The following is a 17,376-nucleotide window of genomic DNA, read 5'->3' as shown; positions in this document are numbered from 1 at the left end:
AAAGAGTGCAGAGAAGATTTACTAGGATGTTACAGGGAAAGGTTAAACAGGTTTGGACTTCATTCCCTGGAGTGTAGAAGAAGGAGGGTGGATTTGATAGAGCCATTTGAAATTATGAGAGGTCAACACAAAATATTTGTAGGTAGGCTTTTTCAACTGAAGGTACAAATCAGAGGACATGGGTTAAAAGTGAAAGGGGAAAGGTTTAAGGTGATCACGAGGGGGAACTTCATCCCACAGAGAGTGGTGGAAGTGTAGAACAAGCTGCCAACTGAAGTGGTGAATGCGAGCTCAATTTTAACATTTAAGAAGAATTTCGATAGGTACATGGATGGGAAGGCTATGGACTGGGTGCAGGTCAGTGGAACTAAGCATTGAAATGGTTTGGCACAGACTAGAAGGACTGAAGGGTCAATTTCTGTGCTGTAATAGTCTATGATTCTACTGTCATACATGGTCTTAATTTTACTACCTTAAATCCACCCACCCACCCACCCACCAGGATCAAAACACTACACACCATCAACCTGAATGCCAACCAACATGATAAGCAGTAACCAAATCAAACCACAAATAGTAAAAATGTAAAGCAGGAAAACACATCTTTATCGGTTAATTTACACTTTTCGCAATTTCATTTATTCTCTTTTAAATAGTCGCATCTTCTAATTTTGCAACAAATGACAAAAGGTGAGACAGACGAAGGGATAACATTTTCACAACACAAAGACTGAAAAGTCAGGGGATTTATACATGTTAATTTCCAGAGGATTAATTAACACAAGGAGTCATAAAATGTAATTTAAAAAAAAAAATGTTTTTTTTTTTGCGTTTCACGTGCTTTATAGCAGCAGCAAGAATTTAGGTACAGCTGTACGTTGTACTTCTGCATATTACAATAAACTCTCAACATCATGGCCACGTGAAAGATGATCCAATCAGCCCTCTTCCCTGCTCTTTGTCCTTTCCCGTTCAAAATCTAGCCATTTAATAAACATACACACACAAAATTCTCAATTGAAAGCCATTATTTAATATCCTTCCAAAAATCACTGGAGATAGCATTCTGTTTTAAGAACACATTTCAAAAGAATGGTCACTGATACAATAATAGGAAATCAAGCGATGTACTGAGTGGACTAAAACTGCAGTGGTAAGAGACCAGTTATTGAGTTAGTGCAGAAAAAAAAAAGCCATTTGCTGTTAAGAAGCAACATTTTCATACCTTTTATGGCCAGAATTTTTTTTGGAATTTGTAAACAGACCTTAAGGGGATTCATAATGTTCTGCTGTGACACTGCAGAGCAGATAGATTGCTTTAAGGGCTCAGCTGGCCCTCCGTTTCAGGTACGAGTACACACTCCTGGTATGGTCTGCCCAAGGCATTGTTCAGCTTCAGCATGAGCACTTGGGATTTCAGCTTAACCATTTTGCAATAATCCAAACCAACCCGCTAGCTATGATTATTCCTCCCTCGTACAATTTAGACAAGGTGATTTTTCAACACTCCAGCATCCCTTTCAACTCCTATCCCAGAGAAGTTTAATCACATTCACGGTGTACATACCACCTCGTTTCACTTTCTGCACATTGTACTCTGAATGTTCCCTGTTTGTGCTTCCAACAAACTTACCTGATCTATCTTGGCTGTACCCTTGGAGTGCAAGGGATACTTTGACTTGATGTTACTTGTGAATTTAATTACCTTGAACTGAGACAGAGTCATGACACTAAGTTTGCAACAAGATTCAACAATGTACGTTATTGATGCAAAGCAGGCATCACTGGCAACCTTGAAGTTATTTTTTGACCCTGACTATATATTTGCCAGGAGCCCGTTCCTAATCAGTAGTCAAGCCTCACTTACCAGCTTCCATTGGTTATTTCTTCTTAACACATTTCCTCTCTCAATACTCTGCATTTACTCAAACTTATCCACACCTGTTATTCTTAATTTCTTGTTTTTAATTGGCCCAAATCCTCCTGAAAAAAAACCAATCAATTTCCATTACTTAATTAGCTGAAGAAAAGATCACCAAGCTTCCAGCTGGAAAATGTCAGTACCGCATCTGCCCCAAATGAGGCATAAGTAATTGGGGTGGGCTCACTTCCAGACCAATAAAACCGAAAAACAAGAAGCAGTTACTGTGACATAGTAGGATGCCAGAGCTTTGATTCATTGGTCGTGTGATTGCTTGGTGCTTTTCATGTTGTTTAGCATAGTTGTAACTTCACTTGCATCTCATTTTGAGATATGTCCACTGTTGCTCTTGACATGGCCTTTACATTGGGGTTCATGCTGTGGGTTTGAGGTTAATGGTGGAATGAGGGCTGCAGCAGATGATGACGTTACTGAATGTTGCTGCTATAACTACACCATGTCTCAAACATGCTCACTTTTGACCTCTTCAACGTCTACCCCATTAAGCATTATCACACCGACAATTCCACAGTATAACAACAGAGCTGTGTCTCCATGAGGATCTGCATGGTGGTCCCTCTTTCGAAGAGATCATGGACCAATGCATCTGTTCCAGGTTGTCTAGTTTAGGGCAGCCCAGTTAGCGTAGTGGTTAGTACAACACTGTTCCAGCACCAGCGACCTGGGTTAGAATCTGGCACTGTCAGAAAGTGTTTGCATTTTCTTCCCGTGTCTGTCTAGGTTTCCTCCAGGTGCTCTGGCTTTCCTAACACCTTTCAAAAAAAAAACACACACTGGGGTTATAGGTCATTTCAGTGTAAATGGGCAGCATGGGCTCATGGACCAGAAGAGCCTGTTACTTTGTCATATGTCATACATTAAAAAAAAATATCCCTTGTTCTTCCTCCCTCCCTGCCTCAGACCTAATCTAGCAGTTACATGCTGCAGGATTTGAGGAACTCTGTGGCAGTACTTCCACACCATTCTTCCTGATGGGCATGTTGGTCTCCTGCCCTGCGTTCATCCTGATACCTTGTTACTTTCCACATCTTTGGAAATATGTGTTCAGAGGGGCCTGTGTGGATAGTTAGTGGAGGTCATCAGAGAGAGTTGGGGAATGTCACTTGGACCAGCTTGGGGAATGGGCAGTCAGAAGGAATGGAGATGGATAGTTAAAGGAGTCAGGATATGACAGAAATAAATATTTTTGGATAATTTATTCAGTTACAGAATATTGTTCATCAATCTCACATCCTGAGGGAAGAAACTATTTCCCAGCCTGGCCACCCTAGTTTTGATGCTCCCGTACCTCCTACTAGATGACAGTTGATCAAAGATACGGTCTGCTGGATGGAATTTCTTTCAATCTTATTTAAGCCACACTCCCAGTAAATATTTTCATACAGGAAGGGAAGACCCCAGTGATCTTCTTGGCCATTTTGATGATCCTCCGTATTGACTTCTAATCCAATGTTTTGCAGATATTATACCATACAGTGATGGAGCCAGACATACGTGGCCTTCGTTGGTCATGGTTGACTACAGGTACTGAGCCTCTGCTAGCTGCAGTGGCCTCTCCAGGGCGCAAGCCAGGGTAGAGTTGACAAGGAGATCTGTCTGTTGCCCATGCAGTGGGAGTCCCTCTCTCTATTCTAATGAAATGACAGAAATTGATGCAGCTTGGTGCCAGGTGCATGGCAGGAGTTGCCGTGCCAGTGCTGGGTACATCAGCCAGCCACCTTCAGGACTCCAACTCTGGATGTTACCTTGCGGCTTACTCCCAAACCCTTTCCTGTAAACGGGTGTAGCCACAAGGTTTGAAATCAGAGTTTTCCCTCTCTTCGAGGAGTTACCATCTCTGGTTAACAAACCCTATCTGCCCAGAGAAACTAGTTTCAAGGGGCCAAGTAGCCTGCCTTTGCCCCTTCTCCTGTCAAAGAGAACAGCTCTGCCAGGCTTAAGAACTATACCACACACGAAGGCCAGGAGTTGGAATTGGCTACCAGAACCAGCTTGAGATGCACACCATGAAGAGCATTTGTGTAGCAGTGGGAGCTCATCCCCACAACCACCAGTCGGCTATGTCAACATTTAGAACCAGACAGACACGCTTATAAAAGTTGTCAAGATATGGGCCGGTACTCTTGCCCTCCTTAACCTCCTAAAGAAGCCTAGGCACTGTTGCATCTTCCTGAACATAAAGGAAAGGTTTCTGCCAAACATCTGACATTGACGGATCAAACATAGCGTCACAATAATCAGAAAATGAGCTGTGCCCAAATCACCTTCATCTGAAATTTTTAACCATCTTTAACACTGATTTAACAACTCATTCCATCAAAGATGAAGGGTAACAACCCAAAATGTCAACAATTCCCCACCCAGTCGGGAGTTCCTCCTGCAGTGTGTTCTAGATTCCAAGGACTGCAGTGGAAACAACAGTCAGCAGATGCTGTAATTGTAGTAAAATACAACTCAAAAATGCTGGAAAAACTTGACAAGAAACACAGCATCAGGAAGAAAAGATATATAACCAGGGTTTTGAGCCCAAGCCCTTCCTCAAGGTATGAGCAGAGAGCAGGCTGGTGTCTGAATAAAAAGGTGGGAGGGGAGGAGGGAAGAAGGGGCAGGGGAGGATTACACTACAGGCAAGAGGGCAGGATGGAAAAAGCTGAGACTTGATTGGGGGAAGGGTATTGTTCAAAGAATGAAGAGCTGGAAGAACGGAGACATGAGGATCGAGAAAGGGAGAGATCCAGAAGGCCTTACTCAAACCAGAGAAGTTGATGTTAATGCCATCTGGTTGGAGTGTGCCCAGAGCAGTCCAGGACTATACAGCCTTTTACATCTTCAAAGCAGCTTAAGTTCACAAAATTGGCCATGACCATTGCTTCAGGTCAGAATGACAAGAGCCTGCTAATTGTTGCTGTTCATGGGTATTTCTCACATTGTATGCAGACTTTGTTCAGATGACCTGACCACCTGTAGATCAAATCCTCATCTAAGTTTGTTTATTCTGCTTCTTCAACAAATTACTTTTGGATAAGTTTAATTTAATTCTGTTGCTTTGACCTTGATATACATGATCTGTGACCATCAGTATTTAATTGAAGTCACACAGGTGTGTTTGGCTCTGCTGTAGTAATTAGTTAATTGGAGACTGCAGTGGCCAACTGAGTGAAACCAATTTAAAAGTAAGACCAAGAGTATTAAATCAGTCATTTGATGTGCCCTGTTCTGCCATAGTTCAATTAGTTTAATAGTTGAAGAGTAGCTCATTTCCTTCCAATCCTTCTCTTGATTATGCTGATTCATGAGTAGTTTAATGTTCAGGCTTACTTGGATTTACTTGCATGGAAACTTCATTGTAATTTCACCTTCTCAAAATTGACCGTGTCCCTTGCAGCTGGTGTATTTTGCATAAATGCCACAGTATAATATTTGAAGTGTTAAAAGTATTCAAAGGGGCAAACACAGATAAATTAGTTCTTAACAGGGAAGAATTGTGAACAAAATAGTAAACTGTTTTAAAAATTAGAACTAAGCCATTTCATCAAGAAAAGTCAGAAAGCACTTCTCCCAATACAGTCACAGTATGGAATACATGAATAGGATAAAGCATCTATTTACACGAATCTTACATTCATCCAATTTTATTTTTCACACATTTCCAGCAACTCCTCCCAGATTCTATCACTCGTATGTACATTAGGGAATAGTTTAAAGTGCCCTACAGAAACGCACACCTTTAGGATGTGGGTTGAAACTGGAGCACCAAGTGGAACACCGTGAAGTCACATGTGCGATGTTTTTGGGATAAAGACACCTGTTCTTTTGTATTTTATCAACTCAAGACCTTATGAGATACATCTATTTTGTGAATCTAACCTGAGGTGGAACATTCCATCTATGGCACCCTCTTGTGGTCAGGAGGATCACCGACTCCCAATCACCACATCCCTTTTCCTGAAGATGTTCAATCGAGCAACATTACACGATAATTCAGTATTTATTAATTTGAATTTAAAGTTAGAGCTGTGGTTCTCAACCTTTTTCTTTCCACTCACATAGCAATTTAATTATTCCCTATGCCATAGGTGCTCTGTTATTAGTAAAGGATTGCTTAAGGTGGTATGTGGGTGGAAAGAAAAGGTTTGAAAACCCCTGTTTTAATTGTACCTAATTGACTCGTTATGTGCACGGTTTCATAACTCCAAAGGAAATGAGTCAGTGACAATTTTTCTCAGTAACAATTTCGTCTAGAGCAGTGGCTCTCAACTTTCCCACTTGAGAAATCCCTTATTAATCACAGAGCACCGATGGCATACGGATTACTTAATGTGGTATGTAAGTGAAAGAAAAAAGATTGAGAACCACTGTTTTAGAGATTCAGCCTGTCAGGTGCTTTGATATTGCATGTGGGCCTTCTCTACAAATGTACATGTCGGCTCTGCTGGTCTACTAAAGTCTACCACTGGTGGTGTTTTCTCCGCTGCTGTGCTGGCTGGAGCTTCTGCATTTGTCTGTTCTTGCAGTGTCATTTATGTTTTCAGCAGACTCCTCCTCAGTATTTGACCACCCTCTGTTCTGACAGTGTAGGATCTGGGGATTACATCCTCCAGAAGAGTGGCCTTCTTGTCCTAGGTGCTGGAATCTCTTGAGTCTCACTGTGTTGTGTTGTGCCAGTGGCCCCAAGCTTCCTGCTGTCTTGTCATAGTTTGCTTTTTGTCTCTTTTGCAGATGTTTTTGTTTCTGTTTGACATCTCTGTTCTTGTTTGGGTCTGCAGAATAGGGAAAGGTGTGTAGTCTACATCCCATCAGGAGTTCAGCAATATGCCATGTAAAAGAGGTGAAGTGCAGTAATTCAACAGAGTTAGATAAGGATCTGAGCTACTGAATTGTGTTTTCTTGAGCAGCTGTTTGACTCTCTGCTTTACCGTTTGACTGTGGGTGCAGAGGACATGTTGAAAATTATACTTTTCTGCAAAGTTTCAGAATTCTCCATAACTGTAGCATGGTCCATTGTCACTGTAGATGATTTGAGGAATCCCATGTCTTGCAAAGATCAATTTTATGTCTCCGATCACACAGGCAGCAGACATGTTGGGAAGTAGCACCATCTCAGGATAGTTCGATAGATGGACAAGAACCTGCAGGTAATTATTTCCATCCAGGTGGAACAGATTAGTCCCAACTTTCTTCCATGGCTCCTCTGGTAAGTCAGTGATGGTCATGGGTTCCTTTGGCTGGTTTGTGTGATGTTTCACAGCTTGAGACCATTCTGAGAATGTCAGCATTTATCCCTGGCTAATAAGCAGCAGTTCTGGCCCTCCTCTTGCATTTTTCCATTCCACTGTGCCCCTCATGCACCCTTTTTAGCCGTTTCCCAGTGACTGAGATTCAGTGATCAGGTTAACATGGATATTTACATTTGGCTCTATGGATCGCTTATTGTGTGCTTCACTTGGTGTCATTGCCCTGGACACTGCATCAGCCCAATAAGTTTCCCTGGTGTGTACACCAATTCAAAATCATTACGTTGTAGCTTCATCGTCAGTCTTTGGATTCGCGGTGACATGTCACTGTGGTTTTTCTTGATTATGGCTATTAATGGCTTGTGGTCTGTCTCTGCCACGAATGTTGGTAGATTATACATATAGCTGTAGTTTTCAAGTCCATTGACACGCTTGCTCTATCTGCGCCTATTGACATTCAGAGGCGGTCATCGTCCTTGACGTGCATGCAACTAGCCTCCAACTTTCTCCCAGAGCCTGATATAGTTCAGCACCTAGTCCATCTTTTGAAGCATCCGTAGATTTTTTTTTGTCTTTCTGGATGGGTCAAAGAAAGTCAAAAGCACTGGTTCTGTAGCTAGAATGGTCTTCACTTATCCCCATTCTTCCTCATAGTTGGCTGTCCACTTGAATGCCCATTTGTCATGTAGCAACTCCCTCAGGTACATTGTTTTGGAAGACAGGTTTGATATGAATTTACCAATGAAATTGGTCATTCCACAGCCCTTTTTGACTGTGGGTCTGGGCATCTCTCGACTTGCTTTCACCTGCCTCTAACAGCTCATCTCCCAAAAAGGTGATTTTCTTCACCTAAATTGACATTTTGCTCTGTTTAGCTTTAATCTATACTTCTGGATGTTTTGTAGCATTTTGATGAGCCTCTCGTTGTGTTGTTCTTATGTGGATTTCCCATAGGACCATGTCATCACATTTATACCTTCTATGATGTGCTCCATTGTCCAATGGATCACTTCAGAAATTGATAAAATTCCAAAAGGCTTCATTAAACAGGAGAATCAGCCAAACAATGTATTGATTGTACAATATTTTGTGCAATCTTCATGCAGTTTTAATTCCCAGAAGCCCTGGGATGCATCTAAATTGGCGAAAAGCTTTGGATTGGCCATCTCACTTGTGATTTCATCCCTGGTTGAAACCTGATAATGTTCCCTCTTTATATTTGCTTTCAAGTCTTTTGGGTTCATGTACACGTGTAGGTTACCATTCTTCTTTGTGACACACACTCATTCTGTGGACCCCCCACTTTGGTACACCCTCTTGACTTGGCGCACGTTTTATCATGCTTTGTTACCAAGCAGTTTGGCATGTCCATCTGGGACTACTACAAATATGAGGTGGTGTTCTTTACTTTTAACATTCACCTAGAGTCTACATATTCCTTTCTCATCAATGTGCTGTCTATTGAATGCCTTGAGCTGAACAAAATTTGGATGGATGTGCAGCTTTATCTTCGTTGCCCTGATGTCACGCTGAAAAATCAAATAGGCCTTTGTTCCTGTGTCCAGCTTGAAAGGAATGTCTGCTCTATCTGCATGTAATGGCACCGTCCACTTGTCCTGCTCAACTCTGTTCATGTTCAATGTCTGTTAGTTTGAAACCTTCCTGTGCTACCATGCCCACGAAGAAGATATCACTGAGGGCAGTTTCTTCTATAGTCTGCAGACTTTCACTTCTGTTTTGCTTCCCTTTGGAAAAATGTTGTTTTGCATAGTGATTCTGTCCTTTGCACATGTCACAGACTTTTCCATAGACTGGGCATTGTTTTGGTGCATGTTGAGTGCCACATTGTTTACAATTGAATGACAATTCTTAATTGGCCATAAACAGATATTAATCATATTCGTGGGTCTGGAGTTTCGTGTAGGTAAGATTTCACTAGGACAGCAGATTCCTGTCCCTGCAGGGACTTTGGAGAACAAGTGGGTTTTTGCATCAGTTTTGTCATCTCATAGTTATATTTTCATGGGTGACACTGTTAGCGTAGCGGTTAGTGCAACTCTGTTACAGCACCAGCGACTGGAGTTTGAATTTGGGGCTGTCTTTAAGGAATTTGTACATTCTCCCCATTTTTGGCATGGGTTTCCTCCAGGCTCACCATTCAAAACGTACCAGAGTTGTAAGTTATTTGGGCATAATTGGGTGGCATGGGCTCGTGGGCCGGAAGGGCTTGTTACCATGCTGTATGTCTAAATTAAATTAAATTTAAGATTTTTTTTTAAAGGATTTCATGGCTTATTCAATTATTTGAATTCAAAACCATCCGATTAATGTCCCCATCTTCTGGGTTCTAGTTGAGTTATGGAGTGAATAGAGTAGAGGTACATGTTAGCAATGAACAAACTAAAAGACTTGGAGACTGAATGATTAATGCCTAAAGTTTCAGTGCTGTTCAGTGTGCCTCAGGTTTCAGTAGTGGTTCAAATTTAGCATTCCGAAATTTAGTGCAATTACTATATATGTGTATGATACCAAACCAGATTGGAGAGTATAATTAGGGTGGTCAACACAGAAATTATACAAAGTGTTGGGCAAAATAGGTACAATAAAAGCAATCGAAATCTATTGGCATAAAATCTGACATTAGAAAGGTTGAGTTAATGTACACCGGGTGGAGGAAGAAATTATCAAATTTTATAACACTTTGTCGACTAACTCATTCCTGAACATTACAAATTGTATGCTAAATATGTTTCTGGTCACCAAGAAATAAAACAAGACACCAGAGGCAACGAAGCAAAGGCTACTGGACTAACCCTCTGTGTCAGTGTTTTCTAAGTGATAAATTGAAAAACAAACTCTTCACTCTGAACAAAGCTGTGTTAGATTGCCTATGGAACATCTGGCAGGTTTCCAGTGAGTACGTCATCATGACGTGCTTTGCACAATTATTTCCCACTTATGTGACCCCCCCACCACCGAACCCTGGTCTGCCTCTCTTTAAATTTTCCAGCCAATCCTAAAAACCTCCCTCCACTTACAAAAAAATAATTTTTGGGGGGATAGGCGCCATCCTCATAAACTAACGCAGTGGAAGCTTGACTCCAAACTGATGAGCACCCAATTTAATACCTGTAGCCCCCATCATCCATTAACAACTTTCAATTCCCAATATCGACCTCTGATTCTTCTTGATGCTGTTTTTTCTTATCAACTGCAGTAAACCCCTTGGTAACTGGCACCTATGGGGATAGGTGGATGCCAGATAGTTAATTTTCTGGTTGCTTGAGTTCTGTGATCGGTGAACTAACGGCAAGGCATGCCAATTTTAAACATGCAAATTTCTTACTTAATTATTTCTTTGCTGGTTGCCCTAGGTTGCTGGATGCTTGAACTCTAAATAACACTCTTAGCTTTCCAGCCTAAGATTTTTCAAGACTGCTGGCCTTGAACTTTGCCACATCTTCCAATTTTCTGCTCTTTGCTCATTGGATATATTCCTAAACAAAGATTCACCACTTTCCCTGTAGTTCATAGGAGTATTTGCCTACATTGCAGGCCATTCTAAAGTCTAGTCATTATGGATTGCATTCATTGAGAATTACTCCATACTCTGGCAATTTCCATCAAGGTGCACCTCGCTAAACGTTGAGAGAATCTTGACAGCCCCACACTCCAGACACCGAACATAGTGGTTACCACAAAGCTATTACAGCACCTGCAACCTGGGTTCAAATTCCGCACTGTCTCCTTGTGTTTGTGTGAGTTTCCTCCATATGCTCAGGTTTCCTCCTACCCTTTAAAAATATCTTGGGTGTTAATTGGTGTATTTGGGTGGTATGGGCTGAAAGGGCCTGTTACCATGCTGAATGTCTAAATGTAAGTTTAACATTTGGTAAATGTCTCCAGTGGGTAGCATTTTACTCCCATTTGACATAAACTTGATGATCTTGGAGTCCTCTCTCATAATGTTCCATCGCTGTTAGATCTATTCACTGAGCAGCAATACTTCACTGTAGCTGGAAGAATGTTGAATATGCTATGTCTTTTGTAGAGGAATGTGAAGATCGCAACTGCTAGGCTAACTACTGGTGGTTAAGAGAACTTGGAACATTGAAGAAAACCTCTTTAGAACTTGATTTGAAGAAACTTTCTTTTAAATGGATTGTCTTAAAATTGTTTTAATGCTTGTCTTTCACTAAATAATGAATTTTAAAATATATAATAATATCCTAATTGGGACTTTCCCACTGAGTTTCAACTCCAATGTATGGAGTGTATCCTGTTCTTAACTCTGTTGGCAGAACCAAATTAAATACAACTTTTTTTTAAGAAAAAAAACTGAAGAGCAATCTTGCAGAAGAAGACTTATTCTCCTTTCTGATCAAGGATCGTTTTAATGTACACATTTGCAGTTAATCATTCTGGTTACCTAGAAATATTCATTTTAAGTATTACTGATGTTAATGCATCTACTCTCTTGACATTGACAATGTAACTTATGGTAATTAAAGTAATTGCAAAAGAGTATCTGCTTTTCTTATCCACTTTGCTGGTTCCATTTTTGTAGCCAGACAAATTGAATGATACAACACGCAAGGCCATTGTGCTTAACTGGCTGTTTCTCCTGCTCTTTCAATTTTTGGTAAGTATTTAACAACTACTCTCTTAATTGTATCTATTTAACTTGCTTCCATCACCTTTTGGACAGTAAAATCCAGCCATGTAAAGTAATTTTTTGGAAGGATGGGAGGAAACTAGAGCATCCAGAGGAAACTCACACAGACACAGGGCATAAGTACAAACTCCTTACAGACAGCAGAGATTTGAGTCCCAGTCATTGTGCTAACCACTAGGCTAATACAGCCATCCCATATATACTCTTGTTAAACTCTAAGCTGACACAAATTTACATTGAAAATGGTAACTTTGGATTTAAACTCCAAAATAACATGGATGGACAGTCTTGAAAAAATAAAGTTGATGAAGTTATTCACCTTAAATATTTACAGGAAAATATATTTTAAAAAACCCTAGTCCATCATAAATGATTCCATTGTCACATAATGTTGCATGTTATTATTAGTACAGTATGAACAATTTGCAAGCTATTCTCTTACTTTTACATCTTACCTTATCAAGAGAGAATGTTTTGGTCAGAGCAAAGGCCCAGCCTGCCTCAAAAGCCCTTCGAATCATTGCAGCATTCGTTGTTGGAGCTGCACTTGCTAAGCCAAAAGGATTCAGAAACTTCAAACCAGCCACCTCCACACTAATATCAACGAGATCAATAGGTGTGCAGAAAAGAGGTAGTTCAGGATCCTCAGGAACCAGACAACCATATAACGCCTGCAAATTTTAAAAAAAATTAGAAAGAATATTCTATTAATCAATTTCATAATATCTGGTTTTGAAATTGTTAAATTTAAATGTTTAGTTTACAATGCAAATTCTTGCTAACTCCCATAAAAAGACCATAACAGTCTAGACTAAATAATGGATGTTCCTTTACTCCTGAAAGAGCTGACATTTATGTAAATGGAGTCTTTTTTCAACTAGCCATAGATAAATTATAATACACCATCACAGGTATGATACTCCATTTATGATCGGAAATTTCCAATTTATCTTCTGCAGACTGAATTTAACTGTATCAAGCTGTGTTATGCTAATATTTAAATATTCATTAACCCATCATCTTATGTACAGTCTAAACAATGCTGGCTGTTCCAATTTCAAATTACTCACAGCAGAATTACTATATCAATGCACTCGATATATTTTTGCAGTATTGTTAATATCCACATTTAAAGCTGCATGATCTATCATTGGTTTGTTTCAATGTTTTAAAGTCCAAAATGTGATGCATCTTTCAATCTATCCAGAATTGATTACAGAGCATCAGAATGTCAGATGCTGAATATCTTTAGACTCCTGTAGAGTTATGAAGGAGGAAGCTGAAAGAAATGTCAACCTTTGCTAAACAAATCATTAAAATGAATGCCCCCCTCCCCCACCACCCCAAAGTCCACAGTCCACCAACCTGGCACTCCCCATCTCCCTGACATTTACCCTCTTTTAATTGCATGTAACTGTTACCATACCTTCCCTGAAATACAACAGAAATGAACAAACAACATTATATTTTGGTATCTGGTGAAAATGTAATTTTCTTTTAAATCATGTATAAATTTTTACATGCTTATTATTCCTTTCTGAATATTCCATATATACAGTTTGACCTACCCCTTCTCTCTCTCTCCCCTCCTCTCTCTCTCTCTATACCTCCATCTCCACTACTCCCTGCCCTCCAATCCACAAACACTTAGCTGTTAGCCTGTGCTCCACCTCCTGCCTCTTCCACCCTCCTCCTACCACTGTTTTATTTAGACACCAGCATGCTTTTGGTGCATACCTTGACAAAGGGATCAGGCCTAAAACATTTACCTCTTATGGACGCTGCGGGGGTCTGCTGAGTTTCTCCAGCACTTTTATATATTTACTATTTCCCACATTAGCTACCTTGTTATCACTATAACTGAAACTGGACAAGCTCGCTATCAAACTACTAGCAACAATTAAAAATGCAATCTGAAAAATTTTTCTGCGCCCTTTCCCTTCCTTAATGACTAAAATTTCTAATGTCAAATATAAATACATAAATATAACGGTGGTCAAGGCATGCACAATAGGATATTTTAAAAGTCTATTAGATCAGTGCATGCAGCTGAGAAAAATCAAGGGTTGTACAATGGAGAAATTCTCAGCAGTATTTAGGTTATTAGGTCAACACAATAGTGTGAGGCAAAAAGCCTGTACTGTGCTTTAAAATTCTATGTTCCATAACAGCGCAATCAAATTTTGATATTTCATAAAACTAGCACGGTTAACGTAGCAGGGCAGCACAGTTAGCGAAGCTGTTAGCGCAGCACTTGGGTTCAAATCCCACATTCTCCGTAAGGAGTTGTACATTCTCCCTGTGTCTGCATGGGTTTTCCCTGGAGGCTCTGGTTTCCTCCCACCATTCAAAAACATACTGGGGGGGGGGGGGGGGGTTTATAGGTTAATTGGATGGCACGGGCTTGTAGGCCAAAAGGGCCTGTTACAGTGCTGTATGTTTAAATTTATATCTATATTTAAATAATATAACCTATTCCTCTCTTCTGAATTATAATTATTAAAAACATTAAACTCTATCCGATGTTGAGAATTGGATTGGATATTTTTGCCTCAAGCTCTTAACTCAAAAGAGCTGGATTTGGATTCCGTCATCTGACTGAGCCCTGGGCTAATATTCAGAGATTTGTCGTGTGTACCAATGACTTTATCTTTGCTTTTTTGGCACTTTCAGCCTAATATTCTTCAAATAACTTTGCTAAGCAGGAGAACATAATTTAAAAACAATATTGAGGAAAAGAAAACATACACCCTTGAAGAGAAAGAGGTTGTTTGAACATGTGGATGGAGAATCCACACCAGTATACACATTACACTCCTATCACAGCTTTTACTTTCTGCTCTCCCTAAAAACTCATGGGGAATTACAACATTCTGATAGCATTGCTCTTAAAGCCAATGTTAGGACCATATCTTATGTCATCAATCACCTGAATGTGAACCCTTTATGCTAAATTCAACTGCAGTGCTCAAAATGTGCCAGAGTGTATTTCCATAAATCATTGGACATCTTACAAAAATCAAAAGGCAGGACCACTGTATTCAATTCAGCTTTAGTGCTTTGGATTCATGCTGCACTTCTTACCATAGAACCATTGAACATTACAGCACAGAATCAGGCCCCTTCGGCCCTTCTAGTCTGCGCCAAACCATTTTTATGCCTCATCCCACTGACCTGCACCCAGTCCATAGCCTTCCATACCTCTCCCATCCATGTTCCTGCCCAAATTCTTCATAATTGTTAAAATTGACCCTGTTTTCACTACCTCAGCTGTCTGCTCCTTCCACACTCCAACAGCTCTCTGTGGATGAATTTCCCCATAAACTTTACCCCTTTCACTTAATCCATGTCTTCTGGTTTGTATCTCGCCTATCCTCAGTGGAAAAAGCCTACATTTACCCTTTCTATATCAGTCAGAATTTTAAAAACCTCTACTTAATCTCCCCTCATTCTTCTACACTCCAGGGATTAAAGTCCTAGCCTGTTGAACATTTCCCCGTAACTCCGTTCCTGAAGTTCGGGCAACATCCTAGTAAATATTCTCTGCACTATTTCTATCTTATGATAGCTTTCCTGTAGTTAGGTGAACAAAATTTCACACAATACTTCAAATTTGGCCTTGTAGCTGACCACTACAAAGAAACGCACACACACACACACACACACACACACACACAGTGTGGCAGGTTAAGATCACTCTTGTATTAGGGCTGGAAAGGCTGCTTTTATACTGATCAAGTTCCCGCCATTTTTGCTGATTGACTGAGTCAGCCGTATGAATAACAATAGTGGGCGGGAACATCTATGCATATTAATGCCCTTCTTCCCCAGCCTGTTTCTGCTGAGTTAGCTGGGCAGCTTGACCAACACCATTTTATGGATGTTGGTCTGAGGCTGGCCCAGCTTCTACCCCTGCCGGTTCATTGTCCTGGGAGTCGCTTTATCGATCTCTGTCTGTGCCTGCTGCCGCGCGATGTGCTGGCCCGATCTCCGCAATTGTGGGCCACCACAACCTTGCTAATGTCTTGAACAACTTTAACCATAACATCCCAGCTCCTTCACTCAATACTTTGATTTATGAAGGCCAACCTAAATAACTTGGGGGCGGGGGGGGGTGTGGGGAGAGAAGATGAAAAGAAATGTTGAGTGGATGAGATGAAGAAGGAAGGAAGGGAAAATTCAGGGCAGAAGATAAGAAAGGACACAGAGAGAGTTGTAAAATAAAAACACGATTGAGGAATGCAGGAGTGCAGTAAATAGAAATAAAAAAACTGGTGAAAATGGCACCAACAATGTAAATTAATGGAATATATACTGCATGCAATAATAAATAGCATGAATAGCCAAAACACTATCCACCTGTGACACCACTCTCAGGGGATTAAGTATCTGTATTCCCAGATCCCTCTGTTCAACCACAGTCCTCAGTACGCTACCTTTCACTGTGTATGTCCTTCCTTGGTCTGTCCTTCCAAAATCGAACATGTCACACTTATCTGCATTAAATTCCATCTGGCATTTTTCAGCCCACTTTTCCAGCAAGCTTTGAAAACCTCCTTCGCTGTCCACAACACCTCCAATCTTATGTCATCTGCAAACTTGCTGATCCACTTACTGTATTATCATCCCAATCAATATGTGGACAATTAAAATCTCCTACTCTCACAACCTTGTGTTTCCTGCAGCTGTCTACAGATAAGCTTCTCCAATTCTCGTTGACTATTGGGAGGTCTATAATACAACCTCATGAGTGTGGTCATACCTTTCCCGTTCCTCAGCTCCACCCATAGAGCTTCTCTTCCAGAGAACCTCTTACCTGTCTCCCTAACTATGGAATCTGCTAATACTACAGTTTGCCTCTTCTCCTTAGCCACAGCACCAGACTCCGTGCCAGAGACCTGATCATCATGGCTTGTGCCTGATAGGTGCCTCCCCCCACCCCAATAGTATCCAAATTTGTATACTTGTTACTGAGGAGAACAGCCAGAGGGGTGCTCTGCGCTGCTTGGGTCTTCCCTTTCCTGACAGTCACCTATCTACCCTCCTCCTGCTTCCTTAGTGTGATAATGTCCCTATAACTACTGTTACCCTCTCCTATTTAGAGAGTTGGTTCTGTTGTTGTTTACCATTATTATATAGTTGAGCCACTTGACTGCTTTTGCCAGATGATTTTGCAATGACAACCACTCACATCCATTCAAGTTCCGCCAACACCCTCACCATCTCACTCACATACTGTTGCTCTCGTTCTGTTCCTCGCCACCTTGCAATGGCAGTCATAATGCTGCCAATCACCTCTCAACAGCCCTGAACTTAACTTTCCCCAGTGAATCCCCGATCTTTATAATCCCCAAGAGATCCTTCTCTCTTGAATTAATTAATTTCCACAGAGGCCTCATCTACAATTAGTTTCCCCAAGAGAACGTCTTGTCATTAATTAACATACTGACAGACGCCTGAATCTTTATTTAATTACATGCCTAATATATAAACACTATTTCAATTCATTAACCCCACAACTCTAG

The 17,376-nt window shown here is 40.7% G+C and overlaps 1 protein-coding gene across 5 annotated transcripts in view; it reads right to left on the bottom strand.

The window, feature by feature from the left end:
* Nucleotides 1-17,376, bottom strand: part of LOC138763967 (dihydropyrimidine dehydrogenase [NADP(+)]-like) — a 1,056,199-nt gene that overhangs the window by 435,857 nt on the left and 602,966 nt on the right. For all 5 annotated transcript variants that reach the window (XR_011357924.1, XM_069939063.1, XM_069939065.1 and 2 more), the window contains exon 13: nucleotides 12,307-12,522. Coding sequence is in view for 4 of the 5 variants with exons in the window: in XM_069939063.1 (XP_069795164.1) it covers nucleotides 12,307-12,522 (216 nt within the window). In the remaining variant the exon portion in view is untranslated. The remainder of the gene's footprint in view (nucleotides 1-12,306; nucleotides 12,523-17,376) is intronic.

The sequence above is a fragment of the Narcine bancroftii genome, chromosome 5 (assembly GCF_036971445.1).
Source record: "Narcine bancroftii isolate sNarBan1 chromosome 5, sNarBan1.hap1, whole genome shotgun sequence".
In the NCBI taxonomy this organism is placed as follows: Eukaryota; Metazoa; Chordata; class Chondrichthyes; order Torpediniformes; family Narcinidae; genus Narcine; species Narcine bancroftii.
The sequence above is the reverse complement of the archived record's forward strand: the minus strand, read 5'-3'. Positions and strand labels throughout refer to the sequence as shown.